General features: G+C 42.3%; 1 protein-coding gene across 4 annotated transcripts in view; it reads right to left on the bottom strand.

Moving 5' to 3' along the window:
* The window catches only part of ARNT2 (aryl hydrocarbon receptor nuclear translocator 2), a 2,296,360-nt gene that overhangs the window by 60,276 nt on the left and 2,220,527 nt on the right, over window positions 1-15,557 (bottom strand). For 3 of the 4 annotated variants that reach the window (XM_044077930.1, XM_044077933.1, XM_044077932.1), the window contains one exon: window positions 11,037-11,173. In XM_044077930.1, the coding sequence (XP_043933865.1) occupies window positions 11,037-11,173 (137 nt within the window). The remainder of the gene's footprint in view (window positions 1-11,036; window positions 11,174-15,557) is intronic. The other variant, XM_044077931.1, reaches the window with a different exon arrangement.

Raw genomic sequence — 15,557 nt, 5'->3', positions numbered from 1 at the left:
GAGTTTCTTCAATACAAAGTTAAGGTCTCACGCTGGAGTGGAGGCTCTCCTGGGTGGTCTTAAATGTTTGGCCCCTCTGAGGAACTGCTTGAGCACTGGATGAGAGAAGAGGGGAGGTTCTGTGTTATAATGAGCTGAAATGGCTGAGGTGCGAATTTTGATAGAGGAAAAAGAAAGGCCCTTGTGAAGCATCTCAGTTAAGTATTGAAGAATCTGAAGTAAGTTGGGTGCTGCTATGCTCATCCCTTGAGACTGGTCCCAGGCACATAATCTTTTCCATTTTTCAGCAGAAGATTTTCTAGTACTAGGCCTCCTTGCCTCTAAAATGATATCCATCACTTGTTTACTGAGGGATGGTAAAAGAGAGGTTAGGTAATTAGCCAGGCTGCTAGGTTCAGGGTTTGAAGCTGAGGGTGCAGAATCTGGTTCTCCTGCTGAGACAACAGGGTAGGGGTCTGAGGCAGGTGCCATGGAGCCAACAGTGACACACTGCGCAAGAGGGGGTACCAGTGTTGGCGTGGCGAATCTGGTGCAATCAATATCGTCCTTGGTTTGTCCTGCTTGATCTTTAGTAGTACTTTGGAGAGGAGAGGCAGAGGAGGAAAGGCATAAACTGATAGTTTTTTCCAGCTGAAGGACAGAGCATCCACTTTCCAAGCTTGTTTGTGGGGAGTCCTTGTGCAAAATCTGTCCAATTGGTAGTTCTGGGGGGAGGCAAAAAGGTCTATATCTGGGCTCCCCCATTTGTTTGTCAACATGTTGAAAGTCTTTGGTTCCAGTTTCCACTCATGTGGGTCTATGAAGTTTCTGCTTAGTCCGTCTGCAGGTGTATTTAGTTTTCCTGGCAGGAACTGAGCCTGTGGATGCACTTGGTAGCTCAAGGCTGTGTTCCACAGTGCCATGGCTAGTCTGCAGAGGGGGTAAGAATGGGTACCCCCTGCTTGTTTATGTACCACATAACAGTGGTGTTGTTCGTATTTACCAATAATTGTCCTGGAAGAATGTGGTCCATGAAGGCTGTCAGAGCATTCTGTACAGCTAACATTTCTTTTTGACTGACATGTAAGTGCATTTGACTTGGGTTCCATTTGCTCTGAATGCACTTCCCTGCCAGGTGAGCCCCCCGTGCACAGTCTAATGCGTCTCCTGTTAGGGTTTGGGTGGCAGGGGGTAGACTGAATGGTAGTCCCTTGTTTTGGTGGCAGGCCTCTGCCCACCAAAGGAACTCTAACCGTAAGCAAGGTATGATAGGAATCATTGCTTCTAGATCCTGAGAATGTTGACACCATAGGCTTTTTAGATACCATTGTAGTTTCCTCATATGCAGTCTTGCATATGGAATTAGAAGAATGCAGGAGGCCATGAACCCCAAGGCTTGCAGTATTTGCCTTGCAGATAGCAGGGTTTTTGTGGCCACTAGTTTGAAGTAGGTTGTCAAATGACCGAAGTGGTTAGCTGAGTGCCGCCAAACTACTGTTGAAAACAGTCACGAACAATCACAAAGTGAATTTCCTTTAACACAATTTTAATAGTGTTTTCGGAAACGACTATGCGTTTCCTTCTTCAGAAGGTAAAAAACCAAAAGCAAAAACAACGTAATCACATCCAGCCCATCCTTTTAAAACAATTTAAAACATCATGTGATACTAATTAATGGATAAATTGATAAATACGCTCAAAGCTATGTTTGCATTTAACTAACAACAATTCTAACTACATCAACCCAAAGACAATCCCAAAACATGTCCATTTATTTTAACTAAATAATCCTGAGATATAAGCTAGTTGTTGTACTCTTAAAAACTCTTACCCAGCCTTTTCACATATACTACGAAAAACTAGTTATATTTACATTTAAATACAGTAATTCAAATTACCTTAAAAATAATCCCAAAATATTTCACTACTTTAATAAAAACTAATGTCATCAAATGCAGGTTAAAAATAAATCCAAGTCGTTTCCGAAAACACTATTAAAATTGTGTTAAAGGAAATTCACTTTGTGATTGTTCGTGACTGTTTTCAACAGTAGTTTGGCGGCACTCAGCTAACCACTTCGGGCTTTTTGTTTTACAAGTTTGTTTGCCTTTTTCGTTCGTAGGTTGTCAAATGAATTTGTTTCTCTGGCGTGAGGAAAGTCATCTGGGAAGCTCTATCCAAGCTTGCTCCCACGAATATAATTTGTTGACAGGGTACCAGGTGTGATTGATTTTCGTTTATGGTGCACCCCAGACAAGTTAGCATCCTTTGTACAAAAGCCAGATGATTCAAAAGTATGTCCTGGCTTTCTGCCTGAATTAGACAATCATCCAGGTATGGGTATATTTGAATATTTCTTTGCCTGCAAAATGCAGTGACTGGAGCTAGGCACTTTGTGAATACCATGGGTGCAGTAGATAAGTCAAAGGGCAGTGCATGTAGCCTGTTTGAAGCATAGGTATCTTCTGCAAGATTCCCTGATTGGGATGTGCAGGTATGCTTCCTTTAAATCGAGTGTTGTCAACCAGGCATCTTTGCCTAGCACAGGAAGCAACTGGTGAAGAGTTACCATCCTGAATTTTGGAATCACCAAAAAAGTGTTTACGGTAGACAGGTCAAGGATAGGACGCCATGAGTTGTCTTTTCTGGGTAACAGAAAAATTGTTGAGTAGAAACCTTGTCCCTTTTCCTCTTCTGGTAAAGCTTGAATAGTCTTTATGCTTGAGAGAGAGAGAGTACTTGCTTTTGAGCCTCTGCCCACTGATTTGGGGGTAGATCTGGCCAACCGTTTGGGGTTGGTAACATGTGGAAGTGAAATCTGTATCCTTGGGAAACTATATTTAAAACCCATTTGTTCTGGGTAATGAGTTCCCAGTTTTTTGCATGTAGAGCAATCTTTCCCCCCAAAGGGGCAGTCAGCTAAGAAGTGCTAGGAAGTTTTGAAGTTAAGTCACTGAGACAGTTTACCATAGGTTCATAGGTTCATACTAGGCTATCTGCCCTGGGGCATTTACAAGCCTAGCTCGAGTGTGTTTGGCTTTTGCCACCCTTATTTAGAATTGAGTTTGCTTTGCCCTATTTAAGGTTAGTTTACTGAGCCTCTGTCTAGCAGAGACACAGAAGTAATCCCCGGGGTGAATCTACGAAATCCCATCCACTCATCAAGATTCCTCTTGAAGAGAGTCAGTGAGGTGCTCTGCCTAACATGGATCGGTATTCTATTCCAAAGTGAAGGGAGCCTCTGTGTTATGAATCTGTCCCTCCAGCATGTTCTATTTAGCTCTGTGCTGAGGTTCAAAATCCCTTGAGCGAGTGGTTCTAAGGGATTTGGATTTTCTGAGGTGGAGCATGTCCATTAATTCTGGGTTAGACATAGCTTTGTATGTCAGGCATAGATCGCCTCGAAGTAGGCGGTATGCGACTGAGTAAAGTTGGAGTTTCTTTAACCTGGCAGCATATGGCATCTGCTTGAGTCCCTTGATCCTCTTTGTGAGGTACTTTTGAGGTCTTTCCAGCTGCTGCAGGTGGCGGTTTAGGTACATCCCAAAAGGGGCACTGTATTCTATGATGGGTCTGATGAGGGATGAATAGAGGGGCACTATTACCTCCCCTGATCTGGATGTGAATCCTTTAGTGATAAGGTGGGCTATGTAGAAGTTTTTTCTAACCACTTTGGCAACGTGTTTGTCAAAGGAGAGATTGCTATCAACTTGGGTCCCCAGATCCCTAATTACATCTTCTGTATTTAATGGGTTTCCACCTATATGGTAGTTTATGGGCACTTTATTTTTGCCAAAGGGTATGACTATACACTTCTTGGCATTCAGCTTTAGGCCATGGCTCTGGCACCAGTTATCCGTCTGTGTGAGACCTTTTTGAAGGATGTTTGTGTCAGCTGAAGAGTCAATAATGGCTCCCAGCTTGCAGTCATCCGCAAACTTAGTCAGCCATAGTCCTTCCGTGCTGGTCTGTACCTCGGAAAAGTAAATGCCTAACAGGAAAGGTCCCAGGACTGGGCCCTGTGGGATACCACTTGTGACCGGTTTCGAGTCAGACATGACTCCGGCAATTCTGACTCTGCGGGTTCTGTCTTTGAGTCAGTTAGCCACCCATCTTGTGACATAGGGGTTTATGTTTAAGCTGGATAACTTATCTATGATGCCTGAGTGGGGTATTGTGTCAAATGCCTTTGCGAGGTCCAGATAGGCCATGTGGACTACCTTCCCTTCATCTATGGCCTTGGTGACTGTTTCAAAGAAGTCAACCAGGTTCATGAGGCAGGATCTGCCCTTGACAAAGCCGAACTGAGTAGGATCCAATGTCTTTCTTTATGAGTTCCATGACGATCCTCTCCATGGCTTTGCAGATAAGGCTAGTCAGGCTTATGGGGCAATAGTTACCAGGTCTGTTGAGGCACCACCTTTGTGGAGCGGGACCACTGTTGCTGTACGCCATTCTTTGTGTACATATCCCATAGTGAGGCTGAGACTGTACAGCATTTTTACGTGTGGGTTTAGTTCTTCTTGGAGTTCGTGTAGGACGCAACCCGGGACACCGTCTGGTCCCATTGAGGCAGTGTTTTTTGCCTTGGAAAGGGCGGCCTTCACCTGGACATCTGAGATGTTTGGGAGGCTGCACTCTACTGGGATAGATATTTGTTCTTTAGGGGGGAAGGGGGGGAGAAGTTTGCACTGAACCTGTCTGCCAGGATGTTGGCAATGTCTGTGGGTTCAGTGTATTTTTTGTCATTTAGAATCAACTCTGAACATACCTGGGAGTTGCATCCCAGGTTCCTAACATAGCTAAAGAAGGCCTTGTGATTGTCCTTTGTGTCCTGTGCAATTTTTATTTCAAAACTGGCCTTGGAGGATTTTATGAGGGATCATAATTTTTTGCTAGTACTGTCAGAGATGCCTTCCCTTTTAGGGATTTTGCTCTATCATGTAGTAGCTTCCTCCTTTTGTTATACAACTTATTTATGGCTGGGGTCCACCACACTGGACGCCTGCCTTTGGACGCTTGGGTCTTGGTTTTGTTTGGGATAGCATGGTCCATGCACTCCTGGAGGTGTCCATAGAATGCGTTTATATAGGATTCTGTGGTTTGGGCCGTAATTTCCACCAATCCTGGGGCCTTGAAGGTTTCCACTTCGGATTTGAGAAGGGTGAAGTTCGCTTTTGAGAAGTTCTTCACTGTGGTTTTCTGGGCTGGGGGTGGGGTCGGGTTTTGGATATCCAGTGAAATTAATTTATGGTCTGATCTTACCAATGAGGGGAGTACCTCTGGTGTGCAGCATAGGGTCCCCATGTTGGTGATGATCAGGTCCAGTATGTTTTCCCCTCTTGTGGGAATTTTGACCAGTTGTTCCATAGCAGTTGAGTTTATGAATTCCAGGAACCTTTGGGCTAGGATGTTGGGGCTTGAGTAATGCTCCCAGTCAATGTTAGGGTAGTTGAAGTCACCCAATATAATGGTGTTTGGAGAGATCTTCATGTTCTCCAGTGTTTTCAGGAAAGCCGAGTGGGATTCCTGATTTTGAGATGGTGGTCTGTAGCATGCTATAAACTGAAGTGGAGTTTTGCCCACTGTTAGTTGCACATGGATGGGGGAGTTTTACTACTCCCAGATTTGGAAGTGGGGGCCCCCCACTGCTTAGTCTTGTGCGTACCCTGGGACTGAAGCCCGGATGTTCTGCTGGATCTGGGTTTGGACTGAGAAGGCCTGGAAGAGGCTGGAAAGGACCACTTCTTAGAGGGCCAATGCCTACTAAATTGTGGAGGTTGTACTTGTAAGAAATCTTTAACAGTTTGCATAGATTTAGCTTTTCCGTCCATCTTTTTAAGAACTACGTCTGCCTTGTTGCCAAACAGGCAGTCCTGATTTAAGGGAGCATCCAGTAATTTAACTTTAACATGATCTGGCAAGGATTGCTCCTTAAGTCAAGCATGCCTTCTAAGTACAGACCCAGTGACAGCAGCCCTGCAAGATGCCTCTAGTGAATCAAAACCACATTACAAAGTATGTTTTCCAAACTGTTCAGCAGAATGCATTAAATCCTGTAAATCCTTATTTTCAGCACAATCAGGAATAAACATCATTTTCTGTTTAAGCAATCCAATAATATGCTGCTGATACTTTAACATATGAAACTGGCAGTTTAAGGCCCTAATGGCCAAGGTTGCAGAAGTGTATACCTTCTTACCCCATCTATCCAGCATCCTGGAGTCTCTATCAGAGGGGGTAGGATTTTTGGCAGTAGTAGCTTTAATGCCCTTGGGTCCCTGTGAAATGGTCTCAGGATCCACAGTAGAATTTTTGAAAATAAACTTGTGAGAGTCAGGAACCCTGTAATATCTATCATGTTTTCTGGGAGCAGGAGGTAAAGAGTCAGGGGCCAAGCTAGATTACGAAAAGGCATCATCAACAATGTCTAGTCCAGGAGGGATAGCTAAAAGCCTGTGCTGGGGCAGGAGTAAGAAATCCCTAAGCCTCTTTTTAGAATCAGAGTAATCCTGACTTTCCCAACGAAAATGCTCCTTAACAGTATGTAAGGTTTCACCAGGGAATACAGTCCTCAGCATCAGAATCCTCATAGGTAGATAAGGGTAAATCCTGGTCATCAGAGGAAACAGAAATTTCAGAATCCTGGTCAGAAGTATCATAAGCAAACTCAGTCCTAGGTCTCTTAGAGGGGGAAGGTTGGCTTCCACTGATTAAAATAATAAGATCTTCACCCATTCTTATAATTTGTTTTTAGGCATAGAGGCCTGACCATGCTGGCTGGGCATCAGTTTTCTGGGCATGGTTAGAGTTTTAGACCTTGAAGAAGAAGATGGCATTGGTTTGATATGCAAGTCAGTAGGCCTGAATGCACCCTCAGAAGCCGGTGCCTGCACAGTGGCTCCGGACCCATCCAAGGTAGAGACATCCGCAGCTTCCAAAGTTGAAGCATCTCGTGGCACTCTCGAATGGGTCACAGTAGAGGCCTGCGAATCTGAAGTAGTGGGTATCAGGGGCTGGGAAAGTGCCTCACCGAGTACCGACAAACTGGCGACTGGCTTAGGAGAAGCATCGTCGGCAGCTTTGGGCCTAGGCTGTCTTTATCTTTGCATTTTTTCAGAATGTCGGTAGTCGGATGGCTTACCGAAGACATATCTGGGTAATTGAACCGAGCACCAGAATATTTAGAAGCGAAAATATACCGACGACGGACAGTTCGTTGTTTAAATAAGGCACAAAATCGACAGTGAGGTACGTCGTGGTCAGGGTCTAAGCAAGGAATACAGTACGAATGAAAATCTTTATGAGGTATTTGCTTTCGACAAGAAATGCAGTTATTTACTTTTACTGACATCGGTTTAGAGCAAGAAAAAGTTTCCCAATGGGGTACTTAGCTTTAGTTGAAGACTTCGGTTCTGAAACTTGAAAACAAAATTTTCAGGAGTCGGCCGACCAGCACTTGCAAACTACTACTGCTTCGGGCACCGCACAGCAAGAAAGATTGATGTAATGGCGTCAGCTGCATGTTTTATACCCCTGACGTCAAGGAAGAAGAAACAGCAACTGACGCAGGACCCAAGACTTTGTTAATCAGGCCGACTGAGGGCTACTGCAAGCAGGTAACCCAAATGTGATGACTGCAACAGGGAAACACAAAGAACATCTGATAGTGCATAGAGCCTGCCCTGAAGCTTAGATATTTTCTGCATGACTCCCTTATGGGGGTGTGCAGATAAGCTTCTTTTAAGTCTAGAGTGACTAACCAGGCATCCTTGGCTAGCGTAGGAAGAAGCTGTTGCAGGGTAAGCATCTTGAATTTTGGGACTACCAGAAAGGTGTTGAGAGTTGATAGATACAGGATTGGGCACCAAAAGCCCTCTTTTCTGGGCACCAGGAAAAGTCTGGAGTAAAACCCTGCCCCCTTTGTTCTACTAGAACAGGTTGAATAGCTCTGATATTGAGCAGGGAAAGTACTTGCTTTTGAGCCTCTGCCCCCTGGTTTGCAGGAAGGTCTGGAAACCCGCTTGGGGTTGGCAGTGTATGGAAATAGAATCGATACCCCTGGGATACAATGTTTAGGACCCATCTGTCCTGAGTAATAGACATCCAGTTTTTTGCATGACGGACAAGTATTCCTCCTAGGGGCACAATTAATTGGGCAGGGCTGGCAAGGATAATTGAAAAGTCATTGTGAACTTTTTCCATAAGGGGGCGGCTTACCACTCCCTGTTTTTGAGGTGGGGGTACTCCACTGTTTTGATCGCTGCATACCCTGAGACTGTAGTCTGGGTGGCCTGTTTCCTCTGGGTTTGGTCTGAGAATGCATGGAAGGGGCTGGAAAGGACCAGTTTTTTGAAGGCCAATGCCTACTGAATCTAGGTGGTTGCACTTGTAAGAATTCTTTAACAGTTTGCATAGATTTAGCTTCTTCTTCCATATTTTTAAGAACCTCTTCTGCTTTGGTGCCAAATAGACAGTCCTTAATTAAAGGAGCAAGTAGTAATTTGGATTTGACATGATCTAGCAAGGTTTGTTCCTTCAGACAAGCATGCCTTCGCAGTACAGACCCCATGACTGCAGCCCTGCAAGATACTTCTAGGGTATCAAAGCCACACTGCAAAGTATGCTTACTAACCTGGTTTGCAGAATGCATTAGCTCTTGTATGTAAATCTTTATTTTCTGCAAAACCTGGAAGTAATACCATTTTTTGTTTAATTAGTTCCATAATATGCTGCTGGTACTTCAACATGTGAAACTGGCAATTCAATGTCCTGATGGCAAGAGTTGCAGAGGTATATACCTTCTTACCCCATCTGTATAAAGTTCTGGAATCCCTGTCTGAAGGGGTAGGATTTTTGGCTGTAGTAGCCTTAATGCCTTTAGGTCCCTGGGAAATGGTCTCTGGATCCGCAGTAGGATTCTTGAAGAGAAATTTGTGGGAATCAGGTACTCTGCAGTACCTTTCAGGTTTCCTAGGGTCTGGGGGTAAAGTATCTGGAGTAAGACTGGATTCCATAAAAACATCATCTACAACATCCAAGACAGGGGGTATAGCTACAGACCTATGCTGAGGCAACTCTAAAGATCCTCGGAGTCTCTTTTTGGACTGAGGGTAGTCCTGGCATTCTCAGCAGAAATGTTCTCTTAAAGTATGCAAGGTTTCACCAAAAGAAAAATCCTCTGGAGGGGAGGCAGAGGGAATGGATTCCTCTGCATCTGAATCCTAAGGGCATGTCTTGATAATCAGAAGGGTCAGAATCATCGGACTCATGGTCTGTGGAATCAGAATGAGCCTCAATTCTTTGTCTCTTAGCAGGGGAAGGCTGACTTCCCCTAATTAGAGTAATAAGGTCTTCAGCCATTTTTAAGCATTTGTTTTTGTGGCATGGGAGTTTGAGCATGCACTTTGGTTGTCGGTTTTCTAGGCGTAGTGCATATTCTAGACCTCAGAAACTCGGTATTTTAGCTAAAAACGAAGTTGTTGGTTTAGTTCGAACATCGGTAGGTCGGAATACACCCTCAGAAGCTGGTGCCTGCCCAGTGGCTCTGGACCCATCTAAGGTAGAGACATACACAAGTTCCATAGTCGAAGAAGCATCTCGTGGCATACTGGACTCCGAATGGGTCTCAGCAGAGGCCTGTGAATCTGTAGAAGCGGGCATCAGGGGCTGCAAGGCGCCTCACTGAGTACAGGCTGGACTGGTGACTGACTAGCTTAACGGAAGCGTCATCGGCAGTTTTGGACCTATGTGGTCTGTCTCTGTCTTTATCTTTACATGTTTTTCGGAAGATCGGTAGTCGGATGGCTTATGGAAGCCATTTCAGAATACGGTGAATGAGAGCAAAAGAATTTAATGACAAAGACAGCCCAACAACAAATGGTTCAGATGTTAAACAAGGCACAAAACTGACAGCGAGGGACATCATGGTCTGGGCCTAAACAGGTGACATAGTAAGAATGAAAATTTCTGTGAGGTATTTGCTTGCAAGACAATTGTTAACTTTTTCTGACATCGGTTAGAGTAAGAAAAAAGGGTCCCCAATGGGGTACTTAGCTTTAGAAGACTTCAGGATTACAAACTCAAAAACGAAAATTTCAGGTAGTGGCCGACCGGCACTTATGAACTGCTTTTGCTTTGGGCTCCTCCTCGGCAAGAAAGACTGATGTAATGGTGTTTTAGATCCCTGACGACCTGACATCATGGAAGAAGCGACAGCATCCAACGCGGAAATCCTAACACTCTGGTATTCGGCCGACTGAGGACTAACTGCAGGCAGATAACCCAAGTGTGATGACTGCAACAGTGAAACACGAAGAACATCAACATACACCATATTCTCCTCCTCTAAGGGCACAGTTCCTGTACAGGTTCAATGCACTGAAAAGCCCATTTAATAAATTTTTCTTTTCTTAGTTATTAGCTCACATGCCAACTGGAAACAGAAGTTTCTACTTACAAGCTCCAAGATCCCTCATTTTAAAGACTAGTGTGAAGCTAATATTTATCTTAAACCACCCGCAATATGCGCATTAAGTCAATGAGCCATTCTTTTCTTTTCACCAAACTGAAATTTCAGCCTTGAGACCAGCTGTTGCTAATCAAGAAGAAAATAAGGAAGTGTGCTATTTTAAAGTTCTGGATGACTCAAGAGAAAGAGGAAGCCTTGTGGTTTAAGCGGCTTGTGTGTGAGCATGTATGTGAGTGAAATAAATGCCAGTCAAAGTGGTGTCACTCTTAGTTGATACCTGCACCATTAAATTAACAGCGGAAATGTGGGTTACAGCACACTTTATATCTGCTGGTGGAACAATCCAGAAACCAGTGGCTTTCCTTCCTTTAGGTCACTTGCATCTAATAATGCTGTATGCATGGGGCACTTTCAACAATACCCTCACCCACAGGCATTGGGTTATACAGGCATCTCTTGTTTAAAAAAATATATACATTTCCAATTAAGAAAAGACAGATGACTTGTAACACAGAAACAATGAGATACTCATGCAATCAACTGTAAGACAGAACGCTATAACTCAATGATTTGTACTGGTTTCTACCTGAAATACTTCAGTCTGAGTTGGTTGCTGGTGAGAATGTTGCTCATTGCTCTGCTGGTTGTGGTGCTGGCTCTGCCACTGAGACCACACTTCGGAAGGTCTGCCTTGAAACTGTCCAGTAGTTTGTCCACTTTCTGCTGGATGATTAAAGGTGAGTCAGTGAGCATCATACTTTATCTTATTTTTTCAAGTACTACTTAGGGAGAACTCTTTTTCACACAGTTATTCAGCTCTTTCAAGGGATGAATGACTAAAGACACAATTTTTGCCATTAACAATGCAAATTAAGTACTAAAAGTAATATGCAAAGTATACCGGACAGAAAAAATCAAGTAATAGGTTCAACAGAAAACAAATCAAGTAACATTTTTCTATTTCACATCCATATGAATAATGAGCTTTTCAAAATATACCAGACTACACCTACACAATGTTTACAAACAACAAATTAAGGTTTAACTGCCAACTACCCATATCATAATTTTTTTTCAAAACATATGAAGATAAATTGTTTATCACTTGGTGGGGACCAATAAAAAAATATTGGCAAACATGCTAGAAATGCAGAGGTGGACAATTTGACAGAATGGTTAAATGAGCTACTGTCCACAGACATTTTATAAAATAAGTTTCAAACTGTGTTAGGTTTCTGAATTAATAATTGAAGCCACACTCTTGAATAAAAATGTTTATTTTAAAATTCTATAAGAAAAGTAATACTACAGTGAAAACAAAGCGACATTAACAGTTTACCACCGTCTTTTGTGTGGTTTACAAACTAAATGGGTCTGACTGATGCATAAGATGCAAACTGTATGCTGGAAAGCTTCTTAATGGAAAATTATATTGCTAATTACTGCAAAGCAAACATATGCTAAAGCATGATTTGAGCAATGGTAAAAAAGGATTTAAATGAATCACAGACTTTGCTTTTACAATGACGTCCGACTAATTTGCTCATAAAGGTGATATAAATATGTTTACATTCCTGATAAACAGACTCTTTTGTGATCAGCTGGCAAAAGATTTAGTAGTACATTTTTGAAAGTAATCATCACATCATCAAACCTTATAAGAAAGGCTTATGAAAACTCTTACATATGGCTAATGCATCTTAGAAATCCTCATTCTCCTACTTCTACTACTAGCACTAGGTGTAAAGTGTTCACCATAACAACCCAACACTCCCAATATATAAATCTGTGAAAAAATGCTCAGAGTATGTTTAAAAAGCAAACACAGAAAACCATAATTTCCATCATGAAGAAAGTACAGTCATGTAAGTAAACAGTAAATGAATGATCACTGCTGCAGTAGCATTAGCTTCATGGGTTATATACTGTTAAAGATATAACAGCCAAACTGCTTCCAAAGCTTCAGACCACCTTCCATGTGCCCAGTCAGTCAGCTTGAGCTGAGCTGACTAAAAAAGACAGCTTTGTATGCCAAGCCCTTCAAAGCTTTCATGCCAATTGAGAGAGGGAAGCAGAGACCTGAAAGGACAATGTTACTTAAAAAAACAACAACTTTTTTTGACTTTACACCCTGGCTTAAACAGCACACCAAAAAAAAAAAAAAAAAGAGGACGGAGGGAGGCAGCAGCTATTGCAGCACTGATCATTTCAGCATCTATTGCTATGTTACATTTACTTACACAACTGTACTATGTTCATCACACTGATCATTGTTACAGCAGCCTTAGCTATATGAGCAGTTTACTCTAGTTTACTACATTTGGGAGGTGGAAGTAGAACAGTCCAGGAGCCCCTTAAGAATGGTAGAATGGTCCTAACCTAGCGAAGCCTGATCCAAACCTAGAAAAGGAATCAAGCATACAGTGCATTGTAAAAGTATGAACAGAGGACTGAGCAGCTATTCAAGAATACGTCTAGAATGCAACCTTTTCCAAAAAGCCATAGATGAAGCCAGGGCTCTGGAAGAGTGGCCTTGACCTTGCCTGGAATCATTTCATAACAAAAGATAATACCCTTAGACAACCATTTGGAAATAGTGTGCTTTGACACAGGTTATCCTTTCTTTTTACATTCTATGAACAATTATTCTGAAAGATTTAGTTCTGTTAAGACAGTAGCAAGGTTGTCTGTGGACATCCAAGGTACAGAGTATCTTTTTTCTGTCGTTTTTAGGTTCAGGAAAGAAAATGGGGAGATGGACAATCTGACGTAATGTAAACTCAGATACCACGTAAGGCATCAAAGAAGGATTATTTTTCAAATAAACCCTGTCCTTGTGGAAAATGAGATGGGGTTCACTCACCATATCAGCTTGCAACTCATATATCATTCTTGCATTTTAAGAATCTCAAAGTCAGCGGGTTCAAATGGAGCAAGAGTTAGCTTATCTAACACAAAGTAAGATCACATGGAGGGGGCACCAGTTTTCTTGCAAGCCACTTAGACAAAACCCCTTTCAAAAACATTTTGATACAGGAATTTGAAAGAGGAGCATCTGTGGGCAGACATGCTGAAATGACCACTAAATGAACCTTGAAATAAACCTTGATGGAGGATTAAAAAAATCCACAGGGTAATAACTCACACAAATATTGCACGGAATTTTCCCACTAGGGATTGATCTTCAGAATCCATCTGTCTGAAACTATCTGCTGCCAATAAGAAAAGTGGAGATTCAGACTGTCTGGAAGGTAAAAGAGGCTGCCACACATCCTCCAAATGTGACAGATTTTTCTTCACATGAAGAAACTGCAGACAAAACATTCTTCATAATTTCACAATTAGTCAGAATAAATGTTTAGCGTATGATCCTGACAATTTAAAACTCCGAAAGTCTAACATGCAGAAGCATACACTTTTTCCTACACTTAATATTCTTCCCATTCTTATCAGAAAGACTAGGATTTAAATTAACAAAAACTTAAAAGACTGAGGAACTTTATACATCCCATCTGCCTTTTTAGGGGCAGATGGCTCACTATCAGGAAAACTGCAGGCAGTAACACACATATCCTCCAAAGAGAAGGTTCTGGAAATTCTTTGTATAACAGCTCATAGCATTTTCTGAAGGACTGAGAAACATCAGTGTTCTCCCATTGAAAACACCAGCACATTCTGGAAATAGTCTCAGAGAAAGAGAACCTCTCACAGAGATGATCAGAAACTGAATTCTCCTCTGAGTCTGAATCCAGAATCTGAGGAGAAAACCTTGTATCTGTTCCTTCATCTTCCTCTCCAGATTCAGAATCTTGAATCTCTTCAGGAAAAGCGGTATTCTTCTTTCTTTTACCAGAAACTAGTTTATAAGAAGGATCAACAGCCTGTACATTTACCCTGTGACAGGCCTTGAATATTACTGCTGCCCAAATAAATTTGAGGAGAAGTAGATACACGTTTAGAACTTTATTTCTTTTTGACAGGAAAAATTGGGTCAACAGTGCAGCAGCAGTTTCCCCAGGAATGGGAACAACATTTTGACAAAACAGGGACACCTTCCCTTGTCCCTCTCGCAGGACTAACAAGAGTGTCTCTTCCCTATCCCATGCTGGTGGGACCCAACAGCTAACTCCAGGTCAATAATGGTTGTAGGCTCTACACAAGAGGAATCCGATCCAGGGTAAAACACAAGTGGTCCGAGGTACAATTAATGGCCTGAGCAGAGTCACCCACCTGTGGCTGAGGGAAAACTGCCAGCCTGCTGCAGTGGCAAAGGTTGTTTGCTTAACTTTAACAGTTTACTCCATAGTCAAGCGGAAAATGGTGCCTCTTTCCAGGGAAAAACAAGAAGCAGAAGCTGGTAAAAATTCACATAATTTTTTATACAGAAAAACACAGTGAAAAGGACTTTAAAACATTTATCCAGCCACAAATACTAAAATAAACAAAATTACTCCAAAGAATAAATATTTTTAAATACTTTAAACAACTTTTAAATTGAAAGAAGAAAGTGTGCTCTCGTTTAAAAGTACAATACAGTCTTATGACAGTCCATTAAAATACAAACCCTTAGTTTAAAATAACTTTCCTGAATAGGAAAGTGTTATCAAACAAAACAAAATAAGAAGTTATGTACTCACCATAACATTCCACGTTTGTTGTCCATCTCGCCTTCATTCTATGTTGGTTGGGTTCGGAACTGAGCATCGGTTCCGACTTGGCCTAATTCAAAAGCTTGACATCTTCCACTGGCTCGAGGCTATGCCCTATCCCATGATGCTCAGGGAAGATTACCCAGATCTTGTTTGCAAGAGAAGCATAAATATCATGTAACAATAAATCAACTTGTGTAGATAAGACCCAGAAGGGAATCAGAGACTCCATAATCCAATTATAAATAGAATTTTCTGCCCGATCCTCCAGGAGTGAAGGAGGGGGGAGGAGGGCAGGAAGCAAGAATGAAGGCGTCCTCCAGGAGTGAAGGAGGGGGAAGGAGGGCAGGAATCAAGAATGAAGGCGAGATGGACAACAAACATGGGGCGTTACAGTGAGTACATAATTTCTTAATGTTATGTTGTCCTATCTCGTCTTCATTCTATGTTGGTTGGGA

Source organism: Protopterus annectens, chromosome 7.part0, assembly GCF_019279795.1.
Source record: "Protopterus annectens isolate FY-2018-M chromosome 7.part0, PAN1.0, whole genome shotgun sequence".
NCBI lineage: Eukaryota > Metazoa > Chordata > Ceratodontiformes > Protopteridae > Protopterus > Protopterus annectens.
Note: the sequence above shows the minus strand (reverse complement) of the source record. Positions and strands in the feature narration are given on the sequence as shown.